Consider the following 27,183-nt stretch of genomic DNA (forward strand, 5'->3'; position numbering starts at 1 on the left):
TTGAGTCAAACATTCTCAAATATGAATAAAAAAAGAGATGCATACAGAATATTTTCGAATATGAACTATTTCTATCAACTAATAGCAAGCTAAGTGGTATGAGGCCTGAACTTTATCACAAGTGAGATCCTCTCACAACAGCTGGTAAGTCAACCTCAACTGTCCCGACATACTCTCCGCCCAAGCTGTGTTGCGTTTCACTGTTTTAAAGAGTTTTTTGCTTGGATGAGGGACACCTGCATCTCAGTGTCAGCCAACACTTTGCTTTTAGAGTGCAAGCTCCTTCAAAAAAGCTGCGGCACGCTTCCTTTCCGGTTGATTTCTCAATGCGCAGGTCCTTTGTCTTCTTGTTCTCCTTCAGCTGCGCGTTCACCACACGGACTATTTGAAGCATCCTCTTGGACAGTTGTGCAGTCAGCGTCTGATTTTCCGGACTCCATAGGGGCCGCGAAAACGTCCGAAAAAATGAATGCATGTCTTTTACAGCCCTTAAGGGCTCAAATCACCACAGGCACACCCGAAAAAGCTCTGAAGGCCTGCCAGTACACTTATTAGGCATATCGGTGCTTGTACTGTGACAGAAGATGGCGGGTGCACCACGCGTGTATAATTAAGGAATACATACTGTGTCCCGTGACAGTTGCCCCTTCCCACACTTATGCTTCACAGCGTACAGTACTGTAATGAAGTGAAGCTGACTTTCGGGAACCGGCATTACGCAACGCACCGTGCTTTCCGAACTTCGAAGCCAATCGCGATGACCACAAAGGCGGTGTCGGTTCCACTGCTGACAGCGGCGAATTCTTTCAATGAAAAACATGGTACAGAAGAGCAACAAGCTTAATACTGAACCTCGAAGCAGCTAGGCCTAGCATTGCCGCGGTGGTGGCTAAGGCTGCCAGCAGATCTGCGTGCGAGTGTGTCGGTTCGAGGCGGCGGTTTTGGCTTTTATTAATGCCATTTCGGACCTGCGGTCAAGGCAAAAAGTCCGGAAAATTGGACAGCAAAGGGTTTTTGCGTCCGAAAGTTCAGACGCTTCTATACAGTGACACTATGGGGTACGTAGTGGTGCCGCGAAGCTGTCCGAGTTATCTGGCGTCCGAAAGCCGCTCGTTGACTGTACACTGGCAACTCCTCCAGCCAACGACACAGCATCAAGGACAATTCGTTATGATTCCTCTCTGCCATATGAGCCAGCATTAGCGCAACTTTAGTTTCCTATCAATAAAATTACAGATAACTTTCCCTGATAGAAGCATAAATTCTGAGTTTTCCCCGAGTTTTTCCAGATTACTCAAGATCCCTGAGAATTCTCTGTTTTCCCGGTTGGTAGACACCCTGTCAACTCTGTCATAAACCCTAATTTTGACCTCCCCCATGGAACTAGTGGGTGATAATAGGAGCCAGTCCACATCAGATATGGCAGCCACCGAGGTAGAAGGCACTCTACCAGGTACATGAGGTGTTCAAGATGATAGAATGTAGTATTACAATTCTACCTAGGTGGGTTAAACATGTATTTAACTACTCTGCCACAATCCAGGAAATCTGTTTCAGCGTAGCAGCTTGACCTTTAGTAGAGGAGATAAAAAAGTATGCAATACTTTGTCACTCTATATCAAAGGTTCTGAAACTGGGTACCACGGAACAGAGGGGTTCCATGAATGGTATATTAGGGTGCCGCAAGTGGTCAGAACGAATCCGACCCGATCCCGTATTTCCCCGTTTACTTTCACAATTTATCAATGCAGAGAAAAAATTTTGCATCACATTTTGGATTTAATGAAGACATTGCAAGCCACATCTGTACTTCAGCAGTCTGTGAGCAGCCAGCAGCGAAATCCACGCGGCAGCTCCGCGCACGACTTGTCACTGCGCAACTTGCACAGTGACTCGTCACTGTGCAAGTGGCCGTGCTGAGCGCTTTTATTTTGTGCTCGCAAGCACAGGTTGCAATATGTAAGCGAGGATTAACTTGGAAGTTCTGCAAGTTTAGAGCCACTTGTCGGCCTGGTCAACTCCTGTTGCCAACAGATGATGATTGGCCATTATGGCATATTGTAATGGTCACATGGGGTGCTTTCACCTATACTTTATTTGTGGTTCAAGTGCATTGGTGTTGGCCCAGTGCAGTTTTAATACAGACTCATTTGCTACGCTACTATGTCAGCTCTCTGTAATAAAAACGTGTGACAAGCATTTCGATGAACACGATGGACACCACAGCATCTTGGGCGACGCAGGCACCCAGGCTTAGCGTTGTGAGTGGTATCTCAAAGACCACTTTGCAGCGCGAGTGAGATCCCAGCGAAAACTTCTTGGCATAAAACATCCAAATTACGTCCCAGTAACATTTATGAGACAAAGAAGACCCCCCAAATGTTCAGTTTCGGATATCTTGCCATGGACATGCCAAGGGTATCGCATATGGACCTCTTTTGGCATAAACATAAATATTTGTCCTCTTAGAGGCTTTGTTTTTGAGTTTCCTCGAAACAGAATTATTTTTTCTTGCACGTTTGAATCGCAATACGAACCTACGATGTCTACAGCTTGTGCATACATCACACTTTGCAAATTTTATGATGTAATTTATTTTGATAACTTCAGTTAGTTCAATGAGCCAATTGTGCATGGTGGAAAGCCTCGAAGAGTGTGGAATATACGACGCTTTGGCACGCGCGCATGTAATGTGTGCATGCAATTTATTTGTTCTTGATGCACAGGCACTCTGCCTGTTGTGTCTGTCACACATCATGCACTGCGAACGAAATAGCTAGAGATTATATTATAGCACTACGCAAAAGGCCCTACCATATGTCTGTAAAATGTACGCAGCATGTCCCCATGAAGTCACTCGCGTACATGCAAAGGAAGTCCGCAGCATGTACTATTCGACACGTTCCTAGGATATCCATTTCCTGGCACTGGATGTCCATACGATATACATAGGATGCCACTGTTGTCACTGGGATGTGACATTTCTTTGCAAAGAACAAAATAAGCTTTTGTACATCCAACACTTCATTTGCATGAAGACACTGTTTATGGTACATGCTACACTGCAGAAAGAAATAGAAATAATCACCTGTCTGTGCATTATCATAAAAACAAAATCAATAATGCAAAATCAAAGTTGCAGTTTCACCAGAATAGCGAAGCATCGATTGCAATAACAAATTAGTAGACAGCTATACGAAGTAAGGATAGTCATTTTATTAGCCGTATAAACTTTGAAACGTTCACTTACTAACTGAACTGACAAGCACGGTTTCAGCACGCAGAAGAAACATGAACACATCACACTTGATGACCGCAGGCACTCGCTGTCAAAATGCTGACATGAGAAAGTGCGGCAGCAGCAGCAAGCGAAGCGACCTTTGTGCTGTCTATTGCTTCCATGCGAACTGAGTGGCGAGAACATAGCACGGGCACAAAGGTATGAGCTGTCTGCAGATCACTTTCAAGATATGGCATGGCGACCGCGCAAAGTATGCAGCTGCTGGCGGAGTTGAAGCAGCCCCCCCCTTCCCTTCTGTGCCACTTCCCCGCTTTCCTTCCTTCTGAGGGCGAGATTCAGCCGCAACTGTCAGTTCCCCTTGCGCCCGGTCATGAAGTGCGTATTTGCTGCCAGAGCACAATGCTGCCGTCCTTCTACCCCTCCCTCCCATTCTTCCACGGACTTTCGCGTGAAGGTAAATGGCATGTTTGCTTTTCGCTTTCCTACCCTGCACGTGCCAGACTGAGCTCCAATCATCGGCTCCAATTGTCGGCTCCCCTCTCGTGCTTTTACTCGCACATACAGCATATGACACTCAGTGATGGCAAAAATGTGCCTGGAATGTCCATATAATTGCTATCGCAACAATAACCGCAAATAACGAAGGTCATGAGTAGACAGGACAGCAGTGCTATTTTGGTTAGGCAGAGCCAGAGGATTGCTTCAATCATAATCGCAGTTACGTCGACATTCACCATCATATGGGTTCTGTCAGATTTTTTATTAACAGGCTCTGTGCGGGCCTTTTTCAAAAGGTTTTGTTGACCCCTAAATATATAAGAGAAAATATTTTTCTGGAATAGACTGGTTTCTAATTAGCCCATATTCTTCGTAACACTGCTTTCATTTGTAGCTTGTCACTCTGTTCAACCCTCCAAGTGCTGGATTTTTTTCAGAGGCGACACACCCCCAGCGTCTGGATTTCCTTTTTTTCACGAATAAAGCCAACTTTCCTTAATTGAATCCTGGCAGGACCAAGGACACTGGTCGAATTAAACATAAGTCAGAAAAAGCGCCTAAACACGTCACTAATTCACTTGGCAATATTGCCTTTAAAGTTTACTTCACTGCAGTACAGCAGTGTTAAGCTGTGAAGCATTATAAGAAAAGTAAGGTGCTATTGTTACGGAACGTAACACGTGTTCCTTAACTTAGGCCCACATGTGCCGTCTTCAGACATAGTATGAGCACTGAAATGCCTGATCAGTTTACTGGCATGTCTTCAGGGTTTTAACAAGATGCACACTTTTAATTGACTTTAAAGGTCTCTTTGACTTTCTGAGTTTCTTTTTTCATTTACCACCTTCCTTTTTATTCATTTATTCAAAAAGCCTTACAGGCTAATATAAAGCCAACTTTCCTTAATTGAATCTTGGCAGGATTGAGGAAGCTGGTTGAATTATCCACAGGTCGAACTAAACATAAGTCAGAAAAAGCGCCCAAGAACGTTGCAAATTCACTTGGCAATATTGCATTTAATGTTCACTTCACTGCAGTACAGCAGTGCCAAGCGGTGAAGAAGTATAAAAAAATTAAGGTCCTATTGTCACGGAACATAACACATGTTCCTTAATTTAGGCACACATGCGCCATCTTCGGTGGTAGTACGAGCCTCGAGATGCCTGATCAGTTTATGGCAGGTCTTTAGGGTTTTATTGAGAAGCACACTTCTCATTGGCTTTAAAGGTATCTGACTTTCTGAGTTATTTTTTTTTCATCTTACCGCCTTCCTTTATATTCATTTATTCAAAAACCTCACAGGCTCCAACAGGAGTATTGTGTGAGGAGTAGATTATACAATATTTATCTTCATAAGTGGAAGCATTACAAATAATGGAAAGAGATAATGAGTATACAAGGCTTATTATAAGGTACATAAAACAAGGTGACATTACATATTAAGTTGGTGGAACACAGTATACACTATCGGAATGGATTGTGACATATACAATTTAAGGATACATCTCTTGACATTGCCAAATACATGTTAGTGAGAAGCGTATACATAATTAAGAGAAAATTGATCAAAGCAACTGGTCATGAAAAAAATAGCGGTTACTTTGGTTGCTAGTTTTCCCAAAACACAGATAGCTTTTTTCCCCCCAGCTTCTCAGTGTATGGCGCATGGGTGCGTTTATAATTATAGAATGCATACTAGGCTCCATTTACAGTCTCCTACACAAGACGTGCATGGCAGGCAAAACAATGGTTCAAATCGCCACAGCAACGTCAGAAACGGCTCTAAATGGATGCCAGTATGCTTATCAGGCATTTAGGTGCTCGTACCATGACCAGAGATGGCGCATGCATGCTTGCATAATTAAGGAATGCTACATACGTCCCGTGACAGTGGCCCCTTTCTATTCACAACATGCTTCGCCACGCGCACATAAAATAAGCTTCACCGCATAACACGGCTGTACTGAGGTGAAGCTGACCAGTCAAGTTGGAATTATCTGGCAAAGGCCAATTTTGAGATCAAATCAACGGAAGTTTGGGGATGTAGAAATGTATGGGTGCCAGCCCAGACCTTCGGCCAGGATCTAATTAACTGGAGCCCAATTAACAGAAATCTACTGTATCATAAACGAAACACAATATTTTTGGTTTGCACAAATTAAACAAAATGGCATGGATAAAGGCAAGTGCTTTCTTGGTGTGGTCATCACATTCCTGCCTGACAAAAGGAACGTCAAAAGGAACATGGCGGGACAGAAACGCTAAAATGTGCCCGCATGTCAGTTACACTGCAAGTATTAACAACAATATTACCAAACTACCAAATTAAGAAAGTCAAAGTTATAGCTTTATACTATTGTATCATGACTAGAATTTACAAAGTTAATGTGACATTGTGTCACCTCTTATCTTCACATGTTCAGCATGTAGTATGTGATGCATTATGTTTTGGTCTCGAGTGCAGGTGGTGTGAAGTTGCTTCAATTTTGACAGCATTGCCTGCTTCCTATGAAACTGAGTAAAGACCTTGCTTTTCCTCCTCAGTTTCTGCCTGGTTCTTGACAGAGTCAACAACTGCAAAACCCTGCTAACTGAGAAGTCTTGTCAAGTGGGAAGGGGCACACGAAAATCAAGGGAAAAGTAATAACAAAGCAACAAACAGGTACATTTATCGCAAGATGAACCTCTCCCTGTGTGCTACCTTTGCAAATAATGATAAATAATTGCAATCATCATAAATAATGAGTTAGGCAGGAAAGTATAATACCCATTACAGTCATCATTATCGATAGCAGTGCTGCCATTTACAAGGATGCTGTGGAGAAATCCTGCATTAGGCATGGCCTCCACAACTGATCACACGTTGAGCAGCTGCGTAAGCATGGTGCCCTAGATCTTGGAGGCCATGTATTAGAACATTCCCCCCCATCCTGTTATCTACATCATGCCATCTGGTGAGAACCGCAACTGATTTGGTGGCATCAGGTTGGTGAATTAAAATTCTCTTAGCTGTGTGTCTGCAATGATGGCATTACAGTCACAGTATGGACGAAAGTCCTTGGAATAATTACGATCCTGCAATGAGATGTCAATTCAGCAACATGCAATGACTGGCTTTCTTTTGTACATGAACAGACCACAGCTGGTCTTTGCAGGCAAGGATTGGAAAGTCCGATTCCTGGGAGGAGCTTTCCTTATCCATACAGTTGTACACAGTGAGTTGAGACACGTGCACAATACAACTGATACGTGAGCCATGGCGCACATGAGCTTGCCTTCATTATCTCTTGGGCAGCAATACCTCCTATCACTGCCTGCATGGGGCAGAGGGAGCCTGCCGACACGTAGGCCATGGTGGAGAGGAAAGCCTCGTCCAGGCTCGCCAGCGGAGTGGACAGTGAGGCATTCTTCTTTCTGGCCAAGCTCACCACTTCCGCTGCATCCCCCTGCGGTGCGAGGAAACATGGAAACAGAGAGAGGTGTTCAAACTATGAACAAAAACATAGGATTGGCTGCACAGCTTCACAGCTGCCTGGTCAAAGTGATTATCAAATGAGATGCAATAATGAAGCACGTACATCTGGTGTGTTTTATATAAAAATTTTCGCCACTTAAAGCCCCTCACTAGGTTTGGGCATTGTAAATACAAGCAAAGTACGCAGATCATGCACTGATGATCCTGCCTGTAAAGCAACAAACTGCTGCACAGTGCAAAAACAGCTGACATTTCAAGTAAGAGCCTGTACAATCTGCTTCATGAAGGAGCCCTGCTTCGTGCCAGAGAATCAAGGTCACTGCATAAACGTTTCTGCATCTTCTTGGCACTTGCAAATTTTTGTTGGTTGGTAATGTTATAAGTGGGTTCGACTGCAACACATGGAATGATTTGAGCCATGCCGCAGCGGATACTGCCTTTCAAAGAAACGGCACCACTTATCACTCAGTTGAGTGCTGTACAAACATGCACATGAGTGCACCTGGGAAAGCTTGACAAGGCGATACATTGTCTGCTCGGCACAGGCACTGACCCCATACAGTTACGCTCATTCTTTACTGGTTTATAAGTTTCTGGAAAACGCAATCTTTTGGCACCAACGTTCGGTACATCGCCAGACTGCAATCGTATCATTCGTGTTTTGGCTGCTAGATCCTATGTAAACGAGAAAAGGCTTGAGGCGCGCACAGTCGAGAACAGTAGCTGCCCGCCTCAACAGCTTCCCCACAATACTTGCCCGGCTGCCTTGCGTGATAACGCCGGCACGCACTCAGTTTCCTCTTCCAGTACCAGCAAATCTCCTCCTGGGTTGTCACATGCTGCATTCACAGCTATCGTTGGCAACCCTTTTGCAATATGCATCTTCATCCGTTTCACAGTGCGTGGGGTGTAATCTCGTTGGAAGCACACTGTATGCCGTTCCCTACTGCAGGCAGTGCAAAGTAAGCGTCATGTTTTGCTCTGGCAGCATCATATTTCAGCGTGGCCCTCCAGCTCAATTTTGCTTAGGTTTCCCATCACCGTGTTAAAACACTATGCAATGGGAAACCAACAACTTGCATCTCGGGTTTCTCAGGCCCCACTGGTGCTTTGAGTATTGGCTTCTCGTGCCTCAACGACTTGCGCAGAGTGGGCACATGAAAACTTCTCGCAGGGCCAAATTTGAAGAACAGACACGTTAAGCTTGCCAAAGCCACAAGAATGACAATACACGTATTAAGCTCCACCTGTTCGGCGGGCATACCGTGCTGCAGCGATTCGTGCAACGCTTCACATTACCTAGATGTCAATTACATTTGAGACAGCAAATTGTTTAGTGATTTCGAATCGTACGTTATCCCAGTTAGTACGTTCTTCTTGAATTTTTTTTCCAGACTGTACAAACAAGGGTCTACTGTATATAGTGCAACTTACAGTAGTCTGCTCTGGACCACCGTCAGCTGCACTTCTCGAAGAGGCAGGGCATGTGTCGAGTGAGCAATGCAATTACTTTGCAATGTACTGAACATGGTTTAAATCATGGATCCAAGATCTCAAAGAGGTGCGATTTAGTGCTTTTAACTTAATGCATGTCTCTCCCGTTTATTGCTAAATCACCACAGAACTTTTTTTCTATTTGCCAAACAACTAAACTTTATGCGTGATCAGAGAATTTCATTGTAGCAGGATTCGACTAAATGCTTTAGCCAAAGTAAAGCAACCACTTCAGTCGACGAAGGTGTAGCAACGACCTTTCTTGAAGTAAGGCAAGGAAAGATTCGGCTAAAATATGGGGATTAGTGCTCCATAAATTTTTGTGACCGTGGATGGGGCCATACAGGTCAAGGTCACGTACCTTGTTCCAAGGGCGGGGAAGACGTGAGTGCTTCTTCTCGAAAGTGTGCAGAGCTTGAAATCCCACGTGCAACAAGGTTGGGCGATCCGGGTTGGCAGAGCCTGATGATACGAACACAGGGGCTACCAAGGAGTCCTTCAGGGATTTCTGGAAGTCCGTAACGAGCCAGGTTTTTGCTACCTCATTCAGCCATCAACTATGCCTGACTGCTGAAAACTTTTCTTAATTATCTACTTCAGTCACGAATTATGACACACTGTCAATAAGTGCGTCAAATTTACATAATTTTATTCCAAAGCCTGCTTAGAAAGTGAATGTTACAGGATGATGGTTCATGCATCTTCTAGTGAGTCTTCATATTTACAGGGTAATTAAATACAATTGAACTTCATTTTAAAGAAGCCAGATCTGACCCAAAAATACCTCCACACTATCAGATTTTCCTTATAAGCATATATTCCTTTCACACTGATATTGATAAACACATTTTATATTTACTTCATTTATATCTAATAATTTGTTACAACCATTTTCGTTATGACAAGGTTCGACTGCATAGTACCAATTATTTTTGTGGTCAGTCATTCTGCCCGCAGTGCACGCGCAAGTTAATTACTGGCCGCAAGCATGTCGAGACAAGGATAATTATACGTTTAACCATTGCTGGCCAAACTTGTACGTAACAAATTAGTGCATGTAATCAATGACATTTTTTGGTAGTTTTTTTAATGTAACAATTACCTTTGCTACTCTGTAAGGCTCACTGTAATTCAATTACATTTCTTCAGCAATTAATTACATGTGACCAGTTAATTTATTGATGAGATTAGCTGTAACAGGCAACACATCCTTGAGAACCTGAATTTGGCGAGAACTACAGTAGAACGGCCGAGATTGTGCCAGGCAGCATCTTCGTGAATTAGCACATTAAGACAGTTGAAACCGGGAGCTCAGTATTTCTTTCCCGATGTTAAGGCTCCACCACATGTAGTCCGAACAACTGAGCTGGTACATGTCTCGACAGCGATAGGCCACTTAGGGCATTAATGCCAGGACAGACAATTTTTTCAGCTCTTCTCTGGCTTAACCGGGAGCGTATTCTTTAAGTGCTAGCAATGACACGCTGCGCTTCATGGAGGACCTAGACACTGAGTAACCCCTAAACATTGCACGTAACATAAATGTACATTACAACACTGCCCTATGCCCCCGACGTGTTCATTTAGCAAGTTATTGGTGTCGCTACTGATGCCTTCACAACAAAAGCGAGGGCAGATGATCGACGAAAGTTTTGAGAAGCAATTGTTAGTGAAGATAAACAGTGTGTGAGGGGGTGCCAAGATCACACTGAAAGTGCCAGGCAAGCTTGTTCTGTTTACTGTATTCGTGAAATGTTAATAAAAGTTCAGAGGAAACTCAAATATAAGTTACCAATTACTTGTGAGTAATTGCTTAATCACTTTTGTGGGGCAGTAATTGGTAAATGTAATCGTTACATTTTTGAATGAAGTAATTGTAATTAATTCAGCAAGGTGTACAGTTCTGTTGCTGACAGAATATGGCACGTCGAATGTGCCGTCAAACATGCTACTATAGCGCCTTCAGCAAAGTGGTCGTTTGTAATGATACACAGCTCTCTAAATTGAACTGCAGCAATGTTACCTAAGCAGACGTTCAATATACCCAGAACACAGTGTCTACAAATTTTTCCTCGCCACGACCGGACAGAAGTGGCAAAAACAACTTGCATAAACAAATGCATACACTATGACTGAAGGGGGTTATGACCATACAAAGATCAACAGACAATGAAGCTAAGAAAACTGTACAAAAAATCACCGATTCTATTTATTTTTTAAGTTAAACACAGCTAATTGCTTATAGATGTGGTTAAATTTACAAGGTTAATATTCTCACATGCTATGTTAAGTAGTTTGTGAGTACACACAAAGGGATCGAATGCCATCACAGTGAAAGCAAACTCACAAATTCGATGACTTTCGGCATCTTAATCTGCGTCGCAATGCCACCATGTCCGTAGTCACTGAAGCGAGTTGTGTCTCCGACGCTAAAAGTATATGGCCCTAAATGAAGGTGATGAACGAGAAAAGAAAGTTAGCAACAGTGCCTACAAAGAAGCTTAATGTTTGCCAATGATTGCAGAGAATGAAATGACCCAGACATTTCAGCAAATTGGTGTTGAAAATTAAATCTCTGCTTCTTTGAACAGAACCCAAAGGTGTGTAAAACATAAATCTTACTTTTAAATTTACAGACAAAACCTCTCCCAACTAGTTTCACCTGCAGGACAAAGTGCCATCAAACCGGGAATGCAGAAAACCAAACACCAGCACTACTCACAACTAACAACCATTTAATGAAAAACTGTACACACTTCTGTCAACAGGTACAACAGCATACATTATTCTTAAGGTGAATGTAAACCAACTTTTCACTCAGGTTTCGTTTCTTCGCAAAACCAGCAGAAGCATGAAGCAAAACAAAACAAAAATAAGACTAGAGTGAACGCAGTGCTGTATAAGTGGCATTCTGCGATGGTATGAGTGTACGTCATGTGCGCTAGTAATGGCACTTGGGGCCAGGTTCATTGTCCCTGTCCGTAAATATTATAGAGGACAATACAAAGGACAGACTTGAGTGGCACCTGGAAGTGATAGCTGGTCCAATAACGAAGATGCTGACATGAAAATGATACGACCACAATGACAATGCTGATGGCACATCTCAAATAATGTGGACATGGGATTACTTAGATCTGAATAGATAGGGTGGGGGAAATAAGGTACGAGTCTTCTTTCCTAGCGATTTCTGTGCAGGGAAAATAATAAACAGTGATGATAATAATAATAATAATAATAATAATCAGCAATAGCAGTAACAGGTTGCACAAAAACTATAGATGACATACGGTTAAAAGCTGCCAACAAAAATATTTGGCTCTTCATTAGTTCATGGAAACATGCAGTCTACTTCGCAAAAAGAAAAAGAGTCAGGTTAGTGTGCAAAAGGATACTGAAAATATTAGTACTATCAATACCACTACTGATAGTATGATACTAGCACTAGTACTATTGACAGAGACATACTGGACAAACAGTGCAGAGAACAGGTTTACAAGAACACAACAATGTGGTAGCTGATTATGAATTTGTGTTTTTATTCGAGGAATGTAACTGCATACAGTAGTCAGATTTTTTCGACTAAATAAATTCAGACTTTATCAATATTCTGGACTTTATAAATGCACCATAAGGGTTCCTATAGAGCTAGTGCATTTTCGCAACCGATGTTTCGGACGAATTTAGGCCCCGAAGTGTGAAAACTAAACTGCTCATTCCGAGCCATGCTACTCAATCATGGAGGCCGCCATATTGAATTTCCCACAGTCTCGGCTTCCAGTGGCCCACTCTATAGCCTTCAAGATTGGGAGGCGCACGCTACCAATAGAGAGTGCGTGCCATCCTCCTGTTTCGGAGGCCATGTCCACCCTTCCTTAAGTTAGCTGACAAAACCCTCCAGGGGAGGGCACTTTTTCTTTTCTCTATTTTTTTCTGTCAGCTATATTGTCATGACCACTTTATGCGGGATCAGTTTCTTTTTTATAAGTTTCGGTTGCTATTTTGCATGTGGTGTGTCCAGGAAGCAGGTGTATCTTGGAGACATTGCATCTTTGTGTGTGTTTGTGTGGCTTTGCATTAGTGCGATCGGCGCCACCTCCTGTGCCTTTGCAAGAGCCAAGTGGTTACGAAGTAACGTGGTTCGTTTCTTCCATCTTTATGGCGATCTCCGCCAACGAAGATCGCCAATGCGGTGATGCTCTCGTCGACTGTAAATGAATACGATATCACTGTTGCACAAATCCAAGCAAATCTGATTGCCTCAAAGTGTAGTATGAGGCAGGGCATTGTTAGAGATTTTTGAAGCCACTCTAAGCCTAATAAATTTTATTTTTTTGGGGTGAACAAGCTTTTTGGACTGCTAGATTTTTCAGGCTACTTTTTAGTCCCCGGGAGGTCTGGAAAATTGGTTTGCAACTGTACAAGAAAAAGGCAGGAAGCAGTAAAGATAGCCAACTTGAGAAATAACACAAAAAAGCAGCGAGTAATGAGGCACCGAATGAGGCACGAGAAGCCCACATTGTTGTCTTCTCACAGTCCTGATGTCTGCGCTGTTCAGAATGTCTGTGTTCAACCAAATAGCAAAAATGAGCAACCTTGTAGTATCAAAAGTACTGCAATAGTTAGCTATTGAAAGTGCAAACGATAGCTTCTTTCATTTCTTGGCTAGTGATATTACAAGAAACTGCAGGGCGTCTACCAACTGGACATTTCCAAATTCCCAGAGTTTTCCAGGTTTTCCCCGAGTGCCTTTACAAATTCCCTGAGCGACACAGACCTTCATTATATGTTAAGATGGGTTGACACAATGTAGCCAGATGCTGTGACTCTCTAGGAAGCATGTTAAAAAATAAAAAACGATTTGATCTAGTTTGAATAGTAAGGAGTGTTTATTTTATTCAAAAAGAAAATAGAATTGCGGGGTTAGTAAAATGCTCAGCAAATAAAATATCTTTGAAAGAAATGGTTAAACCCATTGAAAATCGAGTCGGACATTCTCAAATACAAATAAAAAGAAGATGCGTACAGAAGCAAACATTTTCGAATATGAGCTATTTCTATCAACTAATAGCAAGCTCATTGGTATGAGGCCTGAGCTTTGTCACAGGTGAGATTCTCTCTCAACAGTTGGTAAGTCAATCTCAACTGTCCTGACATACTCTCAGCCCGTGCACAACGCCTCAGAAGCAGAATTGGTTTTATCGTGATGAATAGAAAGATTACAGGATGTTTCACTGCTTTAAAGAGTTTCTTTTGGTTTGAATGGGAGACGCATGCATCTCGGTGTCAGCCAACACTGTTTTTTGAGCTTGAGTTCTTTCAAAGAAGCAGCGGCATGCTTCCTTTCCCGTTCATTCCTCAATGCATCAGTCCTCTCTGTTCTCGTCCTTCTTCTGCCAAGCATTTGCCCTACATACCATTTGAAGCATTCTCTTAGTCAGTTGTACAGTCAACGTCCAATTTTTCAGACTCCTTAGGGGCCTCAAAAATGTCCGAAAAATCAGGCAGTTCGAAAAAGGAATGCATGTCTTTGACTGCCCTTAATGGCTCAAATCGCCACAGGCACATCTGGAAAAGCTCTGCAGGCCTGCCAGTATGCTTAGTAGGCATACCGTTGCTAGTACTGTGACAGGAGGTGGCGGATGCATGTGTGTATAATTAAGGAATACATACTGTGTCCCTTGACAATTGCCCCTTCTCACACTTGTTATGCTTCACCGTAATACTTCGCGCATGCTTCACCACGTAACAATTGCGGCGAAGCTGACTTTCAGGAACTGGCATTATGCAACATGCCATGCTTTGCGAGCTTCGAAGCCAATCGCGAGGATTACAGAGGAGGAGTCGGTGCTACAGCTGACAGTGGCTAATTATTTCAATGAAAAATGCAGCACTGAATGGCATGAAGCTTAATAGCAAACATCGAAGCACCTTGGCCTAGTGTTGCCACGGTGGTGGCTATGGCTGCCAGCGGATCTGCGTGCAGGAGCACTGGTTCAAGGTGTCAAGGTAATCAAAATGGTGGCGGTGGTGGTGGCTTTGATTATTGCCATTAAGGTGTTGCAGTCACAGCAAAAAGTCCAGAAAATCATACGGTGAAGAGTTCTCGCATTGGAAATTTCAGGCGTTCTTATACAATGACTCTATGTGTACGTGGTGGTGCTGCGAAGCCGTCCGAATTATCGGGCATCCGGAAAGTTGGTCATTGACTGGACACTGGCAACTCCTCCAGTGGACGACACAGCCTCAAAGAGGATTTGTTACGATTCCTCTGTTACTCGAGCCAGCATTACTGTGACTTTGGTTCCCTTTCAACAAAACTGCTGCTCATGTTCCCTGATAGAAGCACAAACTCCCTGAGATTTCCCGAAGTATTTCCAGGCTATTCAAGATCCCTGAAAATTTCGCATTTGCCTGGTTGGTAGGCACCCTGAACTGTGATAACTGACCATACATAACACTCAGTTCATGTAATGAGGAACAAGAAAACGTTGCCATGTTTATTTTGCAGTGTTTATGTGGGTTAAGTCACATGATTTTACATAACCAATAGTGCAGGTCGAACTTGCAGTTGTTTCTTAGCTTCGCCGCAAGGATTTTAAAGTCAGCTTTGACGCAGTTTTTAAGTCAGCTTCTCCGCAAAACAGAAGTGTTATGCGGCAAAACAAACGCAGCGAGCGCGGTTTGTGGCCCTATATTTCTTAGAGAGAATTAGAAAAGATGCGCATTAGAATCGCATAAATACCATAATCAGACATTGAGAGCAGACCGAAAACAGTCGTTTCGATGGGAGATGACATGCACTCAATGCATCCACTGTACCATAAGCACTGCCACGACATATGCTACTACTAAAGGGGTCGCAGATGGAGCAACCATAGAGGCCAGGCACATGCATGCTGACTGGTGAAGTTTGAATTATCCGGTGAAACCAATTTTAGGATCAAAATAAAATTTGAGGCCCAAAGAAATGCAAAGGTGCTGGCTGGGACCTTCGGTCAGTATCGAATTAATCGAGAAATTGAATTAACCAGTGTCTAATTAACGAAAGTCTATGCATATGGTGTAGTTATTATGTAGGAAGCATCGCAGATCCAAACCAACTGCGCCGACAAATGCATGGAGTGATACTTCTGCGACCCCACTACTTGTGTAGCTTCTGCAGCACTGCCTGCTAAGTATAAAGCAGAGAATATGTGCTTGTCCTGTCCACTTTGTGTCAGAGCCTTGGAGTTCTCCACGCCTCTGCACTTAAAGCAAGAAGTACAGCCGAGCGATTGCGCCTTGCCATATCTGCATCATGGTGTTGACGCATGGTGTTGACAGCAACAAGGCTCAAGAAGTCGTTACTGGGGGCTGGGTCATACTATATTTAATGTGCAACTATTGAAAGAAGCTGTGCAGGTGTACTTTTAATTTCATTTTTTCACTGCAAACTAAAATTATAAGCCAAGAAATGGTTTAATCTTGCTCATGTTCAGGTTCAGCACAACACATAAAAAAGGAGACATACTTTAACAAACTGTTAACAGCGCTACAACTGCAGTACTACAATAATGGCAGAACAAGGGCTACGACAAAGATGACGGTACACCAATGCCGCTAATGGCGGCAGCGTGGCAACGATTACAATGATGAGGATACTTTATCGGATGACATCTAAGACAGCGTCAGCATAGAATTCTCCAGATCGTGCAAGAGTCCCTAACGTATTAGGGAGCTACCAGCTCATAACTCCTGTTCACAGTCATTCAGTTAAAGGGAAAAAAGATGTTGTTGGAGTTTGGGAAATTTCCTTTTCCTTAAGCTCTTCTTTATGAAAGACAGCTGCTCACCAAGGACTTTGACTCTCATGGGGAGGCACTCGTTGATCTCAGTCATGCCATTAACTTCGGAGAAGATGACAAAGTCACCATCTTCCAGACCATGCCGCACTTCGTCCAGGCACGTCACTACTGATTCTTTGTCCTGCAATGGGGCATAGATAGTGATTTGCAAAGGTGTTTGTCCAGTAACACAAATGAAAAATGAGAGCACTCTGTAACAGCAATAAACCCTGCACATTCTTTCAGCTCCTGACTACCTTACAAAAAATCCGCAGTTGCCTTGGGTAGCTGCGTGGAAGTTGTCTCAAGATTTGTTAAACTTTCATGACAGTCGTAAAACACTGACAGCAGCAATAGTTTGGTAACACAAGCATATTACTTAACTTAATATAGCTGACTTCTGTTAATTCAGCCCTGACAGAAATGATGAAATGACAGCATTTTATTCCTGTCGCAAAGACTACCACTTGTAGTTCTCCATATGGCAAATTGCGTTTGGTGTTCTGCAGTTATCAAATGACTGTACAACAGTTTCAAACATGATGGTTGTCCATGCCTAGACTAACCACACAGCTAGTTCAACCCTGCGAAGTATGCCATTCTCCGGAACACCAAGAATGCTTGACATGACTTGTCGCTAGCTTATATTTTGAATGAGCTTTTGTAATCAAAGACTGAAAGCGGCACATCATCGTCCTACTTTGCAAAGACATGTTTTGTCGCCATCTTGTGATGGTAATGACAGTGATACATTCTATGCAGGATCTGAAGGTAGGCTGTTGTGAACGAGGATTTGGTTTTGTGCCCAATCCAATTGCCCCTTGCAGGCAATTTTTGAACCAATTTTCTTGGAAAAATATTGGCTTGTGTTAGAATTGTGTAAGCACTGTAATCATTCACTATGAGCTGCTGCTTTTGCTACAATATCTTCCTAGGACAGGCTGGAAGTAGGTGCTCTTGGATGACGATTTTGACACTGTCACTGTCCCATAGTGCCACCTGCAGCCATTTGGGTTATTACTGTGGTCAGGCATGTTACTTAAACTTTCAGACTTTGTTTCAGACTTTCCAAGTTTACAAGGGAAAGAGGTTGAAAGAGCTGTTCCCAAATGCATGCACACACCTTGCTGATGGAGGCAAGCAAGACAGAGATGGGACGCTCGCCATTGGTGTCGAGCACACGAAACCTTGCGCCAAAGTCGCAAAAGATCTGCCTGTAACATGACAAAGCAAAGATAGGTAGAGCATTCACACTTGAGCTGGGTTCACACGACAGATATGATCGAAACTGAACAAGTCCCTTGACATACAATGCATGTCAGACCACTTCGTGTTTATCATTCACTCAACAAAACAGCATACCCAACAAAATAGACGATCCAACCGTATTCACTCCCCAAAGCACGGGCAGCAGCGTGATATATGCATCAAAATCCTGTGCTATTCCGTTCGCAGCCATGTATGTTTCACATGTTCTAATCAACGAGCTACTTACATTGAAGATGATTGCTGCCAGACCAAGGTGTTTATCCATCAGCATTGTGGTCTTGTTTGCTGAAAGTCCCAATGCTGATCTGGCTTATGGGTGCCTTTTGCACTGCTTTGCAAAAAGTGAGCGTTGCAGGAACGGGTGATGCATGGTACTGTGAGACACAATACGCAAGCTCAAATACCAGTTCAGTCCATCATGTGAATTCAGCTATACCAGAGTATACCAGAGTATTGAGACTTTGCTACCAGTTGTGCGCACACTCGGGGAGCTTAAAGTGAGGTGTTGACTAACACATGACCAGCAAGTGCCAAGATGAGGCTTATCATTGCCCATCGCGTGCTAAATAGTGGCTCATTTACCTGAGAAGTATTAATTTAGAATAATGTCTATTTAGCCTTGATTACAATTCATGCTGAGATTGCATTTTGTATATGTGCAATATAAAATTTTTGTGCTATGGTTAGTTTTTGTGTTCATAGGTGACATTCAATGTATCGCCATCCTGTGTACCAATCCAATGTCTAGCTTAACTTCAATGCAGCTTGTCCTGATCAAACACTGTTTATGGGATACATGCACACTTTATTAACAAAGATTTACGTTCACATGCCGCACATAGGCAGTAGCAAACTTGGGACAGGGGATATTGAAGAGGAACAGTTTGCTTAGATCACAGTGACATGTTCAGTAACTTAATTGTTACCAATTTATTCTGCTTCAAAAATTTACGCGAATGTACTTGCTCAAGGCAAGTACCCTTCTATTGTGCTTTCACTGACATTTGAGGTTGTACTCAGAACTTTATCACAGAGGATATCAATTTTCTCTTTTGTAAAACTTGATGCAGCATTCGTAAAACCCCAGAACAAGCCCAAATTCCTGAACATTACAGAAAATTTGGGAGTTGGAAGGTATGAAACTATGGTAATAAGCAAGGAGACGTTTTTCGCCATCCCAATGGATTAGCTTTTGAGGTAAAAAGGCAGAGAGGTGAGGATAAGATGATTTTAACAGTGGGAGTGGGGTTGAGGAAATACATAATTTTTTTTTCTCATGAGCCTCTTGTCCAGGGCATCATTGCATATGCCTAGTGCTTTTTCACAAGGCATGAGGAGCTAAGGAGGAGGATGAGTGGGACAACTAAATCTTGCCATCTTTTGCTGCGCTGTCTGGGTTGTGCGCTCTTCATCTTTTTTGTTTTGCGTGAGGCCATAGGCTATGATGAGCCTGGATCACATTGCAGTGTTGACCGACCGGTCAACCATTCCTGTAATTTCCATGATTTCTTCGTTAGTGCGCTGAATATTAGTGTTAATGCTGGTCATGTGCGAGGGCAGTAGTCCAAAGTGTGTGCGATCTGTTGAGAAAGCCCTGATGCTCCCTGTGCTTAAGCAAATCCCTCAAGCTTTCCCTAAAATTTGCTGAAAAAGTCCACAATGGCATTCAGCTTGGCATTCAGCTTGGCATTCCCCTGAAGGTAGCTCTATACCCAGGTAGAGGAGGAAAGCGATGTGTGTACTGCATGAATCACAGTGCCAGCAAGGCAGATAAGCAAGTGCTCTGAATGCAGCGAGATCAGCCTACTAAAAAAAAGCCTGCGGATTGCCCTTATATGTGGAAATCAATGGTATGCGAACCTTTTTTCTATGTTTATGGAAATGTTGTCAAAGTGTCTCAATTTCACCGAAGATGTAAACACTGCGCCTTATTCACATATTTTTCTACACTAGGCTGCTTACGTTGCCGACGTTGTCACTTGCCTCTTGCTCTGCTCGTCTATTTGCGCACATACCCAAAGACCCAAGTTGTTTAGTCGGCCAGGCAGCAGTGGCCAGTGCTCACAAAGTGGGAGGGAAGCGGCAAAGAAAGCTTCGCTTTAAAGTTCCATACTCGCATCAACATGGTGGCCGTTAAAGTGATGCTCAATGCCCACCAGAGAAGTGGTTAGGACGCACCCACAGAGGCCCCGCGTGTCGGCCACGATGAGAGCAATGTCGTTGGCATGCGTGAAGGCAGAGATGGACAGCTGCTCCTCGAAGGGAGTGTCGGTGAGCACCACCACCTGCGGGAAGATGGGCGTTCATGGGTGCCAGGTGTCTTTCTTAATTGAAACAAATGAAAGTGCATTCTAAGCAGCACATTAGTAGGCTTTAAAGTCGAGCACCATTTACTGGTGACACGAAGCTGAACATTTTACCAACTGAAATATCTGAAACTTCAAACAAATATTAGGAGATGTTGCTAATTAACAATTTTAATTACAATCACAATTGTTTCTCAGAGCTCTTTGTCATTGTCACTGTCCTTTCAAGACCGACATCGAAGTACTCTGAACAAGAGAACATAAAGACTTCTTGAATGTCCCCATTGTTAAGAAAATGTGCAGGCTTCTTACGCTGATTGGTCAAGCTGGAAAACGAGAGGCTCATGTGACACTGACAGTCGATGAGCTTTGTCATGCCATCTGCCACATAAAAACAAGCTTACCATAAAATTTTAGTTTGACACACTTTTGAGTAGATGGCATCACTAGTCTATGGATGTTTCACGTTGACGAAATATTTTAGGCATGGCCAGGGGTGTGTATTGAAAGCCAGACAAGCATTACTCGGGCATGGCACTTCAAGGTGTCAAATATCAAAAATAATCACCAGCTTCAGAAGCAAACAATGCTGGCAGTGTACTGCATAGAAAAAACTATCAGCCCAAGCACTCCATACAGATGGTTAACCAACGAATCTGTAACGTGCAGCCCAAGAGTTTATTCCTGGGTAAATCCTGACAGTTCATTAGTCTTTCTCAATTATTGGTCATGTCGTTGTGCATCTTAATTAAGTAATTAATCAATTAGTTAATGATAACGATGAACGCGGGAGCAGTGGCACGAGTACGTTCACGCGGTAGCGCCAACAAGCCAGCTGTGGAAGACGATGATGCTGAGCCATCGCTGATGAGGATAGTTTTTTTTCTACATGTGGACACGATACAATATGTTAAGGAAACTACCCCTTAACAGCGATATTGTATTAAAATTTAGGAAACTGAATTCCAGGTGACAGAACACCTCAAATTCATTCTAACTGTATGATTATGCTTAATGAACCAAAAACTCACACGAAATTGCTTCAAGAAGTCGTTGGTTAAGGGCTCTGTGTGGTCCATCACCGTCACATAGCTGTTCAGCTCGGCCAGTGAAGCTACACAGGCCTCGGCACGGTTCTCGCCAAGGCAGTGATCATTCAGGTAGTACTGCAGGCACAAAAATGTTGCACTTGAAAGCCGAGCTCTGGTCTTAAGACTATCAAAATGGAATCAAACAAAAAAGCTGGACCAGTAGAATATTGCTGAACACTATTTGCCAGTATCAAATTTAGGTGGGACAAACCGAGATGCACAGAGGACAAATCTCAAGCTTCAGCTAGCCTTTATTATGCAAAAATGCTTATAACATACATAAAAAACTTGGTTACTGTGCGGGAAACACGCAAAGCCATTGGCAATTGTAAAATGGGAGCAACCAAACCACCTCTTAGCCAAAATTTCTAATAGCATATAGTGTGGCTGCACCAAAAGCCTTGCACCTCATTGTAGTCTTGTTTTTCCGACGATTTATCATTATGTATTAATTTTTGTACTCTCATTCCTGCCGAAAACCTTTCTAAGGCTAGCAGTACTGCGTAAACAAATAAATAAAATCCATAAACATGGTAGTACCTATCGAACCAACGGCTGTCGTCTGGCGTCAAACGTGACTTGATTTAAATTCAAAATGTCCCCATGAAACATATGATGATGTGGGCTATTGCATTCTCCCATCTAGCGTAAATGACAAATACTGAATGTCTAATTACCGCTCTTTTCAAGCTTGGTTTTGATGTGGAAGCTTGTACACCTAAAGTGGGAAGATTTCAGCACGCATATCATTTCAGCACGCATCTGAATTGTCTTGGCGATGAAACTGAGATTGTCGTGGCTGCAAGTGTCCTAGAAACAAATTATTTAGCTAAGCATGGCCTCATTGTTGATTACTACTTTTCAGTTAGTTAAAATGTGTGGCAAGTGCACATACTGCAAAACAGCCGGCTTCCATTAATTCAAACCTGAAGGGATTGACAAAATTTATGAAATTATCCAGCAGATCAAATTAAACAAGATAAACATGATGATGATGATATGTTGTTTTTAATGGCGCAAGGGCCAGTTATGGCCAAAGAGCGCCATGACAAATGGTAGTTTAAAGGATTTATTCTGAATGCCGTGGACCGTGAACTTATTATGGTAGGTGCGACATGGCTGTATAAGGGCCTAAAAATTTTCGCTGTAAATGGCGCAAATATATAGTTGCTAAAATAATGACACTGATTAGTTATGGACGTGGACGATGGCAATTGTGTTTTGATAAAAAACATACGAAGATGAAACAACAGTTACACTAGAGCATCAAGACAGCCCTGGCAATCACTGTTCAATCACTGGGCTGGTAATCACGTGTTAGAATTTCCTGGCCAAATTATATTCAGAGTGTCCGTTTCGGCTAAGAAATCTAAGACTATTTGCAGTTTAAAAAGCGGTTCATCACTAAGAAAAAATGAAGGATGAAGAGGTATATTTTCCCGATATGCAGAAAGGAAATACTTTTTCCTCTCTGTTTCTATTGCAGGGCACTGGATAAGAACATGGAGGACTGTCAAACTATCGCCGCACCTACTACAAGTAGGAGAGTCCCCGCCAGTCAACAGGTAGGAGTGAGTACTGTAAGTGTGTCCTATTCCTAATCGGCAAAGAAGTACTTCCTTGTACCGTGCTGTATTCTCCCTTATCCAATTCCGCAGTTTTGGTTTTATAATATGTAACTTATTCAATGTTTCAGTATCCCACTCTGCTTGCCAATGATTTCTCAATTTATGGAGCAGAAAGGGCTTTAGGTCGGTGGCAGGAATGGGGATATTTCCATCTGTGTCGCTAAAACTCACTGACGTAGCATTTTCGTCAGCAGCTACGTTCCCTTTTATACCTTTATGGCCAGGTACCCAGCATAGTATAATCACTTGGTTGCACATATATGCGGAGCACAGCAAGCTATACAGCTCATTCAGAACGGTATTCTTATGCTTTCGTAAGCTAATTAGTGCTCTCACGACACTTAATGAGTCTGTAAAGACGACAGCCTTTGCGACATTTCTACGCCTTATGTGTTTAATAGCCGAAAGTATAGCGTATGCTTCTGCCATAAAGATACTGGTGTGTGGGTTTAGTGCCCCAGATGTTGAAAATGAGGGTCCGAGAGGTGCATAAGCAACACCAGCGGGAGACTTCGAAGCATCTATGTAAGATTCGTCACAGGAATACTTCTCTTTAAATTCAAGAAAATGCGATTGTATGTGAGCCTCAGGTGCTTGTTTCGATAATTCTAAGAAAGAGATGTCAAATTTGATAGTTTGCCACTCCCAAGGCGGTGGAAGCCGAGCGGGGGCCATTAGGGCATTCTCTAAAAGAGGGACCCCTGTTTTTTCTGAGAGTGCTTCCAACCAGAGGGACAGAGGAGGCCTAGTGGCTGGGCGGTTACGAAATAGCCTAGCAGTGGACAAGTCGCATATAGCAGAATGACAAGGATGTTTAACATCTGAGTAAACTTTCAGGGCGTAGGAGAAAGTTAAGTATGTCCTTTCGTAGTGCAATGACCATTCGTTTGATTCGACGTAGAGGCTTTGCACAGGGCTTGTCCTAAAGGCGCCTGTAGCAAGGCGGATGCCTAAGTGGTGAATAGGATCTAGAATTTTCAGAGCACTAGCTCCAGCAGAATTATAGACTATTGCTCCGTAGTCAAGCAGTGTTAATATTAGACTTTTGTACAGCTTTAAAAGGCATCTCCTGTCGCTTCCCCAAGATGTACATGACAACAGCTTCAGCAGATTCATAGTCTTGAGGCACTTTGCCTTAAGATACTTTAGGTGTGGTACAAAGGTTAGCTTGCTGTCTAAAAGGATTCCTAGAAATTTATGTTCATGGCTCACACATAGCCGTTCTCCATTTAGATCTATTGCGGGGTCCACCAGTATGCCTCTCTTGTTAGAGAACAGGACGCATGTACTTTTTTGAGGGTTTAGCTTAAAACCATTTTCGTCAGCCCACTTAGACAGTTTATTTATGCAAAGCTGTACTTGTCGCTCGCACATACTTAGATTGCATGATTTGAAACCTATCTGGATGTCATCCACATATACAGAATAAAACATAGTACGTGGTATGACAGTCTGGATCGAGTTCATTTTGACAATAAAAAGAGTGCAGCTCAGCACACCACTTTGTGGAACACCGGCCGCTTGTGTAAATGGGCGAGACAGAACATTATCAACTCTAACACGGAACGTCCGATTGGTAAGGTAACTCTGAATCACGTTCAACAAGTTGCCTCGAACTCCCATTTCAGACAGGTCACGGAGGATTCCAAAGTGCCAGGTTGTGTCGTATGCCTTTCCCATATCTAAAAATACTGACAGGAAAAACTGTTTATGGAAAAAGGCATCACGGATAATTGTCTCGATGCGAACAAGGTGATCTGTTGTGTGTCTACTCTCCCTAAAACCGCACTGTAAGGGATCGAGCATCTTGTTGCTTTCTAGAAAGTGGATGAGGCGACGGTTAATCATTTTCTCAAACAGTTTTCATAGACAACTTGTCAGAGCTATAGGCCTATAACTGTCGGGTGAGGAAGGGTCTTTGCCCTCTTTGAGAATGGGGATTACGATTGCTTCTTTCCAGGCAAACGGAATGTAGCCTGCGGAGAACATAGAATTGAAGAGTGACAGTAATGTTTCTTGGGTTTCAGGGTGTAGGTGTCTGATCATCTCATACATTATTCTGTCACTTCCTGGGGCGGACTTGTTGCCACAGTTCAGTGAGGCCTGGAACTCAGCCATTCCAAATGGACGATTGTATACTTCATTGGATGAGCTGTTCCGACAATAATTCATCTGTTCTGCTAGTCGCTGGTATTTTAGAAATGTATCTGTGTAATGAGATGTACTGGAAATGTGCTCAAAATGTGATCCTAGACAATCTGCCTGATCCTCAAGAGTGTCTCCTTGTGTATTTAATAAAGGTAAGGGATGAGTTTCGCGGCCTTTTATTTTGTTCACCCTGTTCCAGGCTTATCGTTCGTCTGTATATGAATTGATGCTGCTTATGTAGTTTTTCCAACTTTCGCGTTTAGCGCGGCGGCGCGTTCTTCTACCTTGCGACTTGATCGCCTTGAAATTAATCAGATTCTCTGTGGTTGGGGAGTTACGGAGGAGGCTCCAAGCCTTGTTCTGCCTTTTCCTGGCTTCCCTACACTCCTCATTCCACCATGGAATACATCGTTTCGAGGGCGACCCATTTGTTTGGGGAATGCATACTGATGCAGCGTCAATAATGAACGCTGTTATGTATGCTACTGCGTCGTCTAAGCTAAGTTCAGAGATATCATTCCAGGGCAGCTGTGTTAGTTCGCGAAACTTGCAGGTGTTTCAGCGCGCAGGACAGTGGTTACTGCAGTGGCAAGGTCATCTTCTCTAACATTTTGAATTGACTGTAAGCTCCGCCGTACGGACACAGCCACAAAAAGCGGTCACCATTAAGGTTATCATAGGGGTCAGGTACGTGTGCTGACAGTGTGAAGTCAAAATTATCCATTGAAGGCCAATTTTAGGATCAAAATAGCAAAAACCTGGGCCTATAGGAATGCGAAGGCACCGGCCGGGATCCCCAAGTTAAGCGAAAAATATAATTAACCAGAGCCTGATTAACGGAAGCAGAGTGTAGTAGTAGATAATTTTGTTTCTGGAGCACCACTTCTAGAATCTCCTTCTGCAGCCAATGGGGCAGTCCAGGAGTGTGACTTTAGCATACGTCTTGAACTCCATACCAAAGGGTGCCGGCGCTGGCGTACCCCTGGAATGCAAAATGGATGCTGGTTGGTGTATCATCAGCTCGGGGTGCCTACTTTAAGACCACGTGTTATCACTGGGCACAATTGCCATCAAACAACATCACAGCCTTTGCACATGCAAAAGAGGCATTAATCAGACTATATAAAGCTCTATCTTAAAGCAAGTTGGTTTTCCTGGCTTTTTCAATTATATACGTAGTTAGTGGCAGTTAGACCTTAAACTTTCGCACCAACACAAAGGTACCGATGCAAAGGGCACACGCTCTTGCACAGCCGAGTTGCAAAAGTTTATGCTTGGGTCTATAGAGATGAATGCTTGCTGGCCACGACTTTCAGCGGGGATTGAATTAAAAAAAAAAAATGAAATTAACCAGAGTAAGATTAACGGAAGGCTGTACCGCCTTTTTTCCTTATAGTGCAATAGGCCAAAAATATCTGGCTGCAAAAGCAGCCACAGTCAACTGCACAAGCTTCCTCCAGCATTGCACACAAAATGGCACAAGTGAGAGGGCGCCCAAACCTGCGAAGACAGGTCAGTCAAGGTGCAATCTCCCCGGTCGTAGATGGTGACCGACTTGACTCCGCTGAGGATGATATTCTTGGCAATCTCAATGCCAAGGCCCCGCATCCCACAGATAAGCACATCAGATCGGGCCATCCGCTGCATGGCCTCATGTCCCAACACATAGCTGCGAGGAAAGGTTGTGGCCACATTCTCCAGTTACATACCATTAAGGCTCCTGCGCAATGTTGCGTTAAACTCACCGTCCGTGCAGACGGTCTGCACCTCAAACTGCACAACATACCAGAAGCAATACGGTTCTGTATGTGCTCTATCCCTGCGCTTGATGTGTGGAAATACGTAAGGAATGATGGCCACTATCATTGTTGATACGACAATTGCACGAACATTTGCACCATTTGCACAAGCAAAATCTGAACTTTGGATTTCATGTGCAATTCTTCAATGAATTTTTTTTGTGGTGCAAATATCGAAATAACTTTAATAGGGTAATGGGTTAGTCTAGCCTGACTTGACTCTTCCTTCTAGTGTCTCAAATAAGCTGCCACATTCGTCCATTTTGCATTCACAGTTCATGCATATGCAATGGTTCATGCATATGCAATAGACATGTGCATGGGGGCGAGGACAACAGCCTCCCATGCCTTCTGATGGGGCTGCAAATTTGCCTCGTAGCATCAGGCCTTCTTAGGATTTGTTTCTTG

The 27,183-nt window shown here is 43.1% G+C and overlaps 1 protein-coding gene across 2 annotated transcripts in view; it reads right to left on the minus strand.

The window, feature by feature from the left end:
• LOC142564752 (ubiquitin-like modifier-activating enzyme 1) overlaps window positions 1–27,183 on the minus strand; it is a 96,507-nt gene that overhangs the window by 61,419 nt on the left and 7,905 nt on the right. The window contains exons 4-11 of one of the 2 annotated variants that reach the window (XM_075675898.1): window positions 26,477–26,645; window positions 21,141–21,275; window positions 19,982–20,088; window positions 17,658–17,748; window positions 16,544–16,676; window positions 11,056–11,153; window positions 9,070–9,216; window positions 7,015–7,185 (exon numbers count right to left, since the gene is read on the minus strand). In XM_075675898.1, coding sequence (XP_075532013.1) covers window positions 7,015–7,185; window positions 9,070–9,216; window positions 11,056–11,153; window positions 16,544–16,676; window positions 17,658–17,748; window positions 19,982–20,088; window positions 21,141–21,275; window positions 26,477–26,645 — 1,051 coding nt within the window. The remainder of the gene's footprint in view (window positions 1–7,014; window positions 7,186–9,069; window positions 9,217–11,055; window positions 11,154–16,543; window positions 16,677–17,657; window positions 17,749–19,981; window positions 20,089–21,140; window positions 21,276–26,476; window positions 26,646–27,183) is intronic. The other variant, XM_075675900.1, reaches the window with a different exon arrangement.

The sequence above is a fragment of the Dermacentor variabilis genome, chromosome 11 (assembly GCF_050947875.1).
Source record: "Dermacentor variabilis isolate Ectoservices chromosome 11, ASM5094787v1, whole genome shotgun sequence".
NCBI lineage: Eukaryota > Metazoa > Arthropoda > Arachnida > Ixodida > Ixodidae > Dermacentor > Dermacentor variabilis.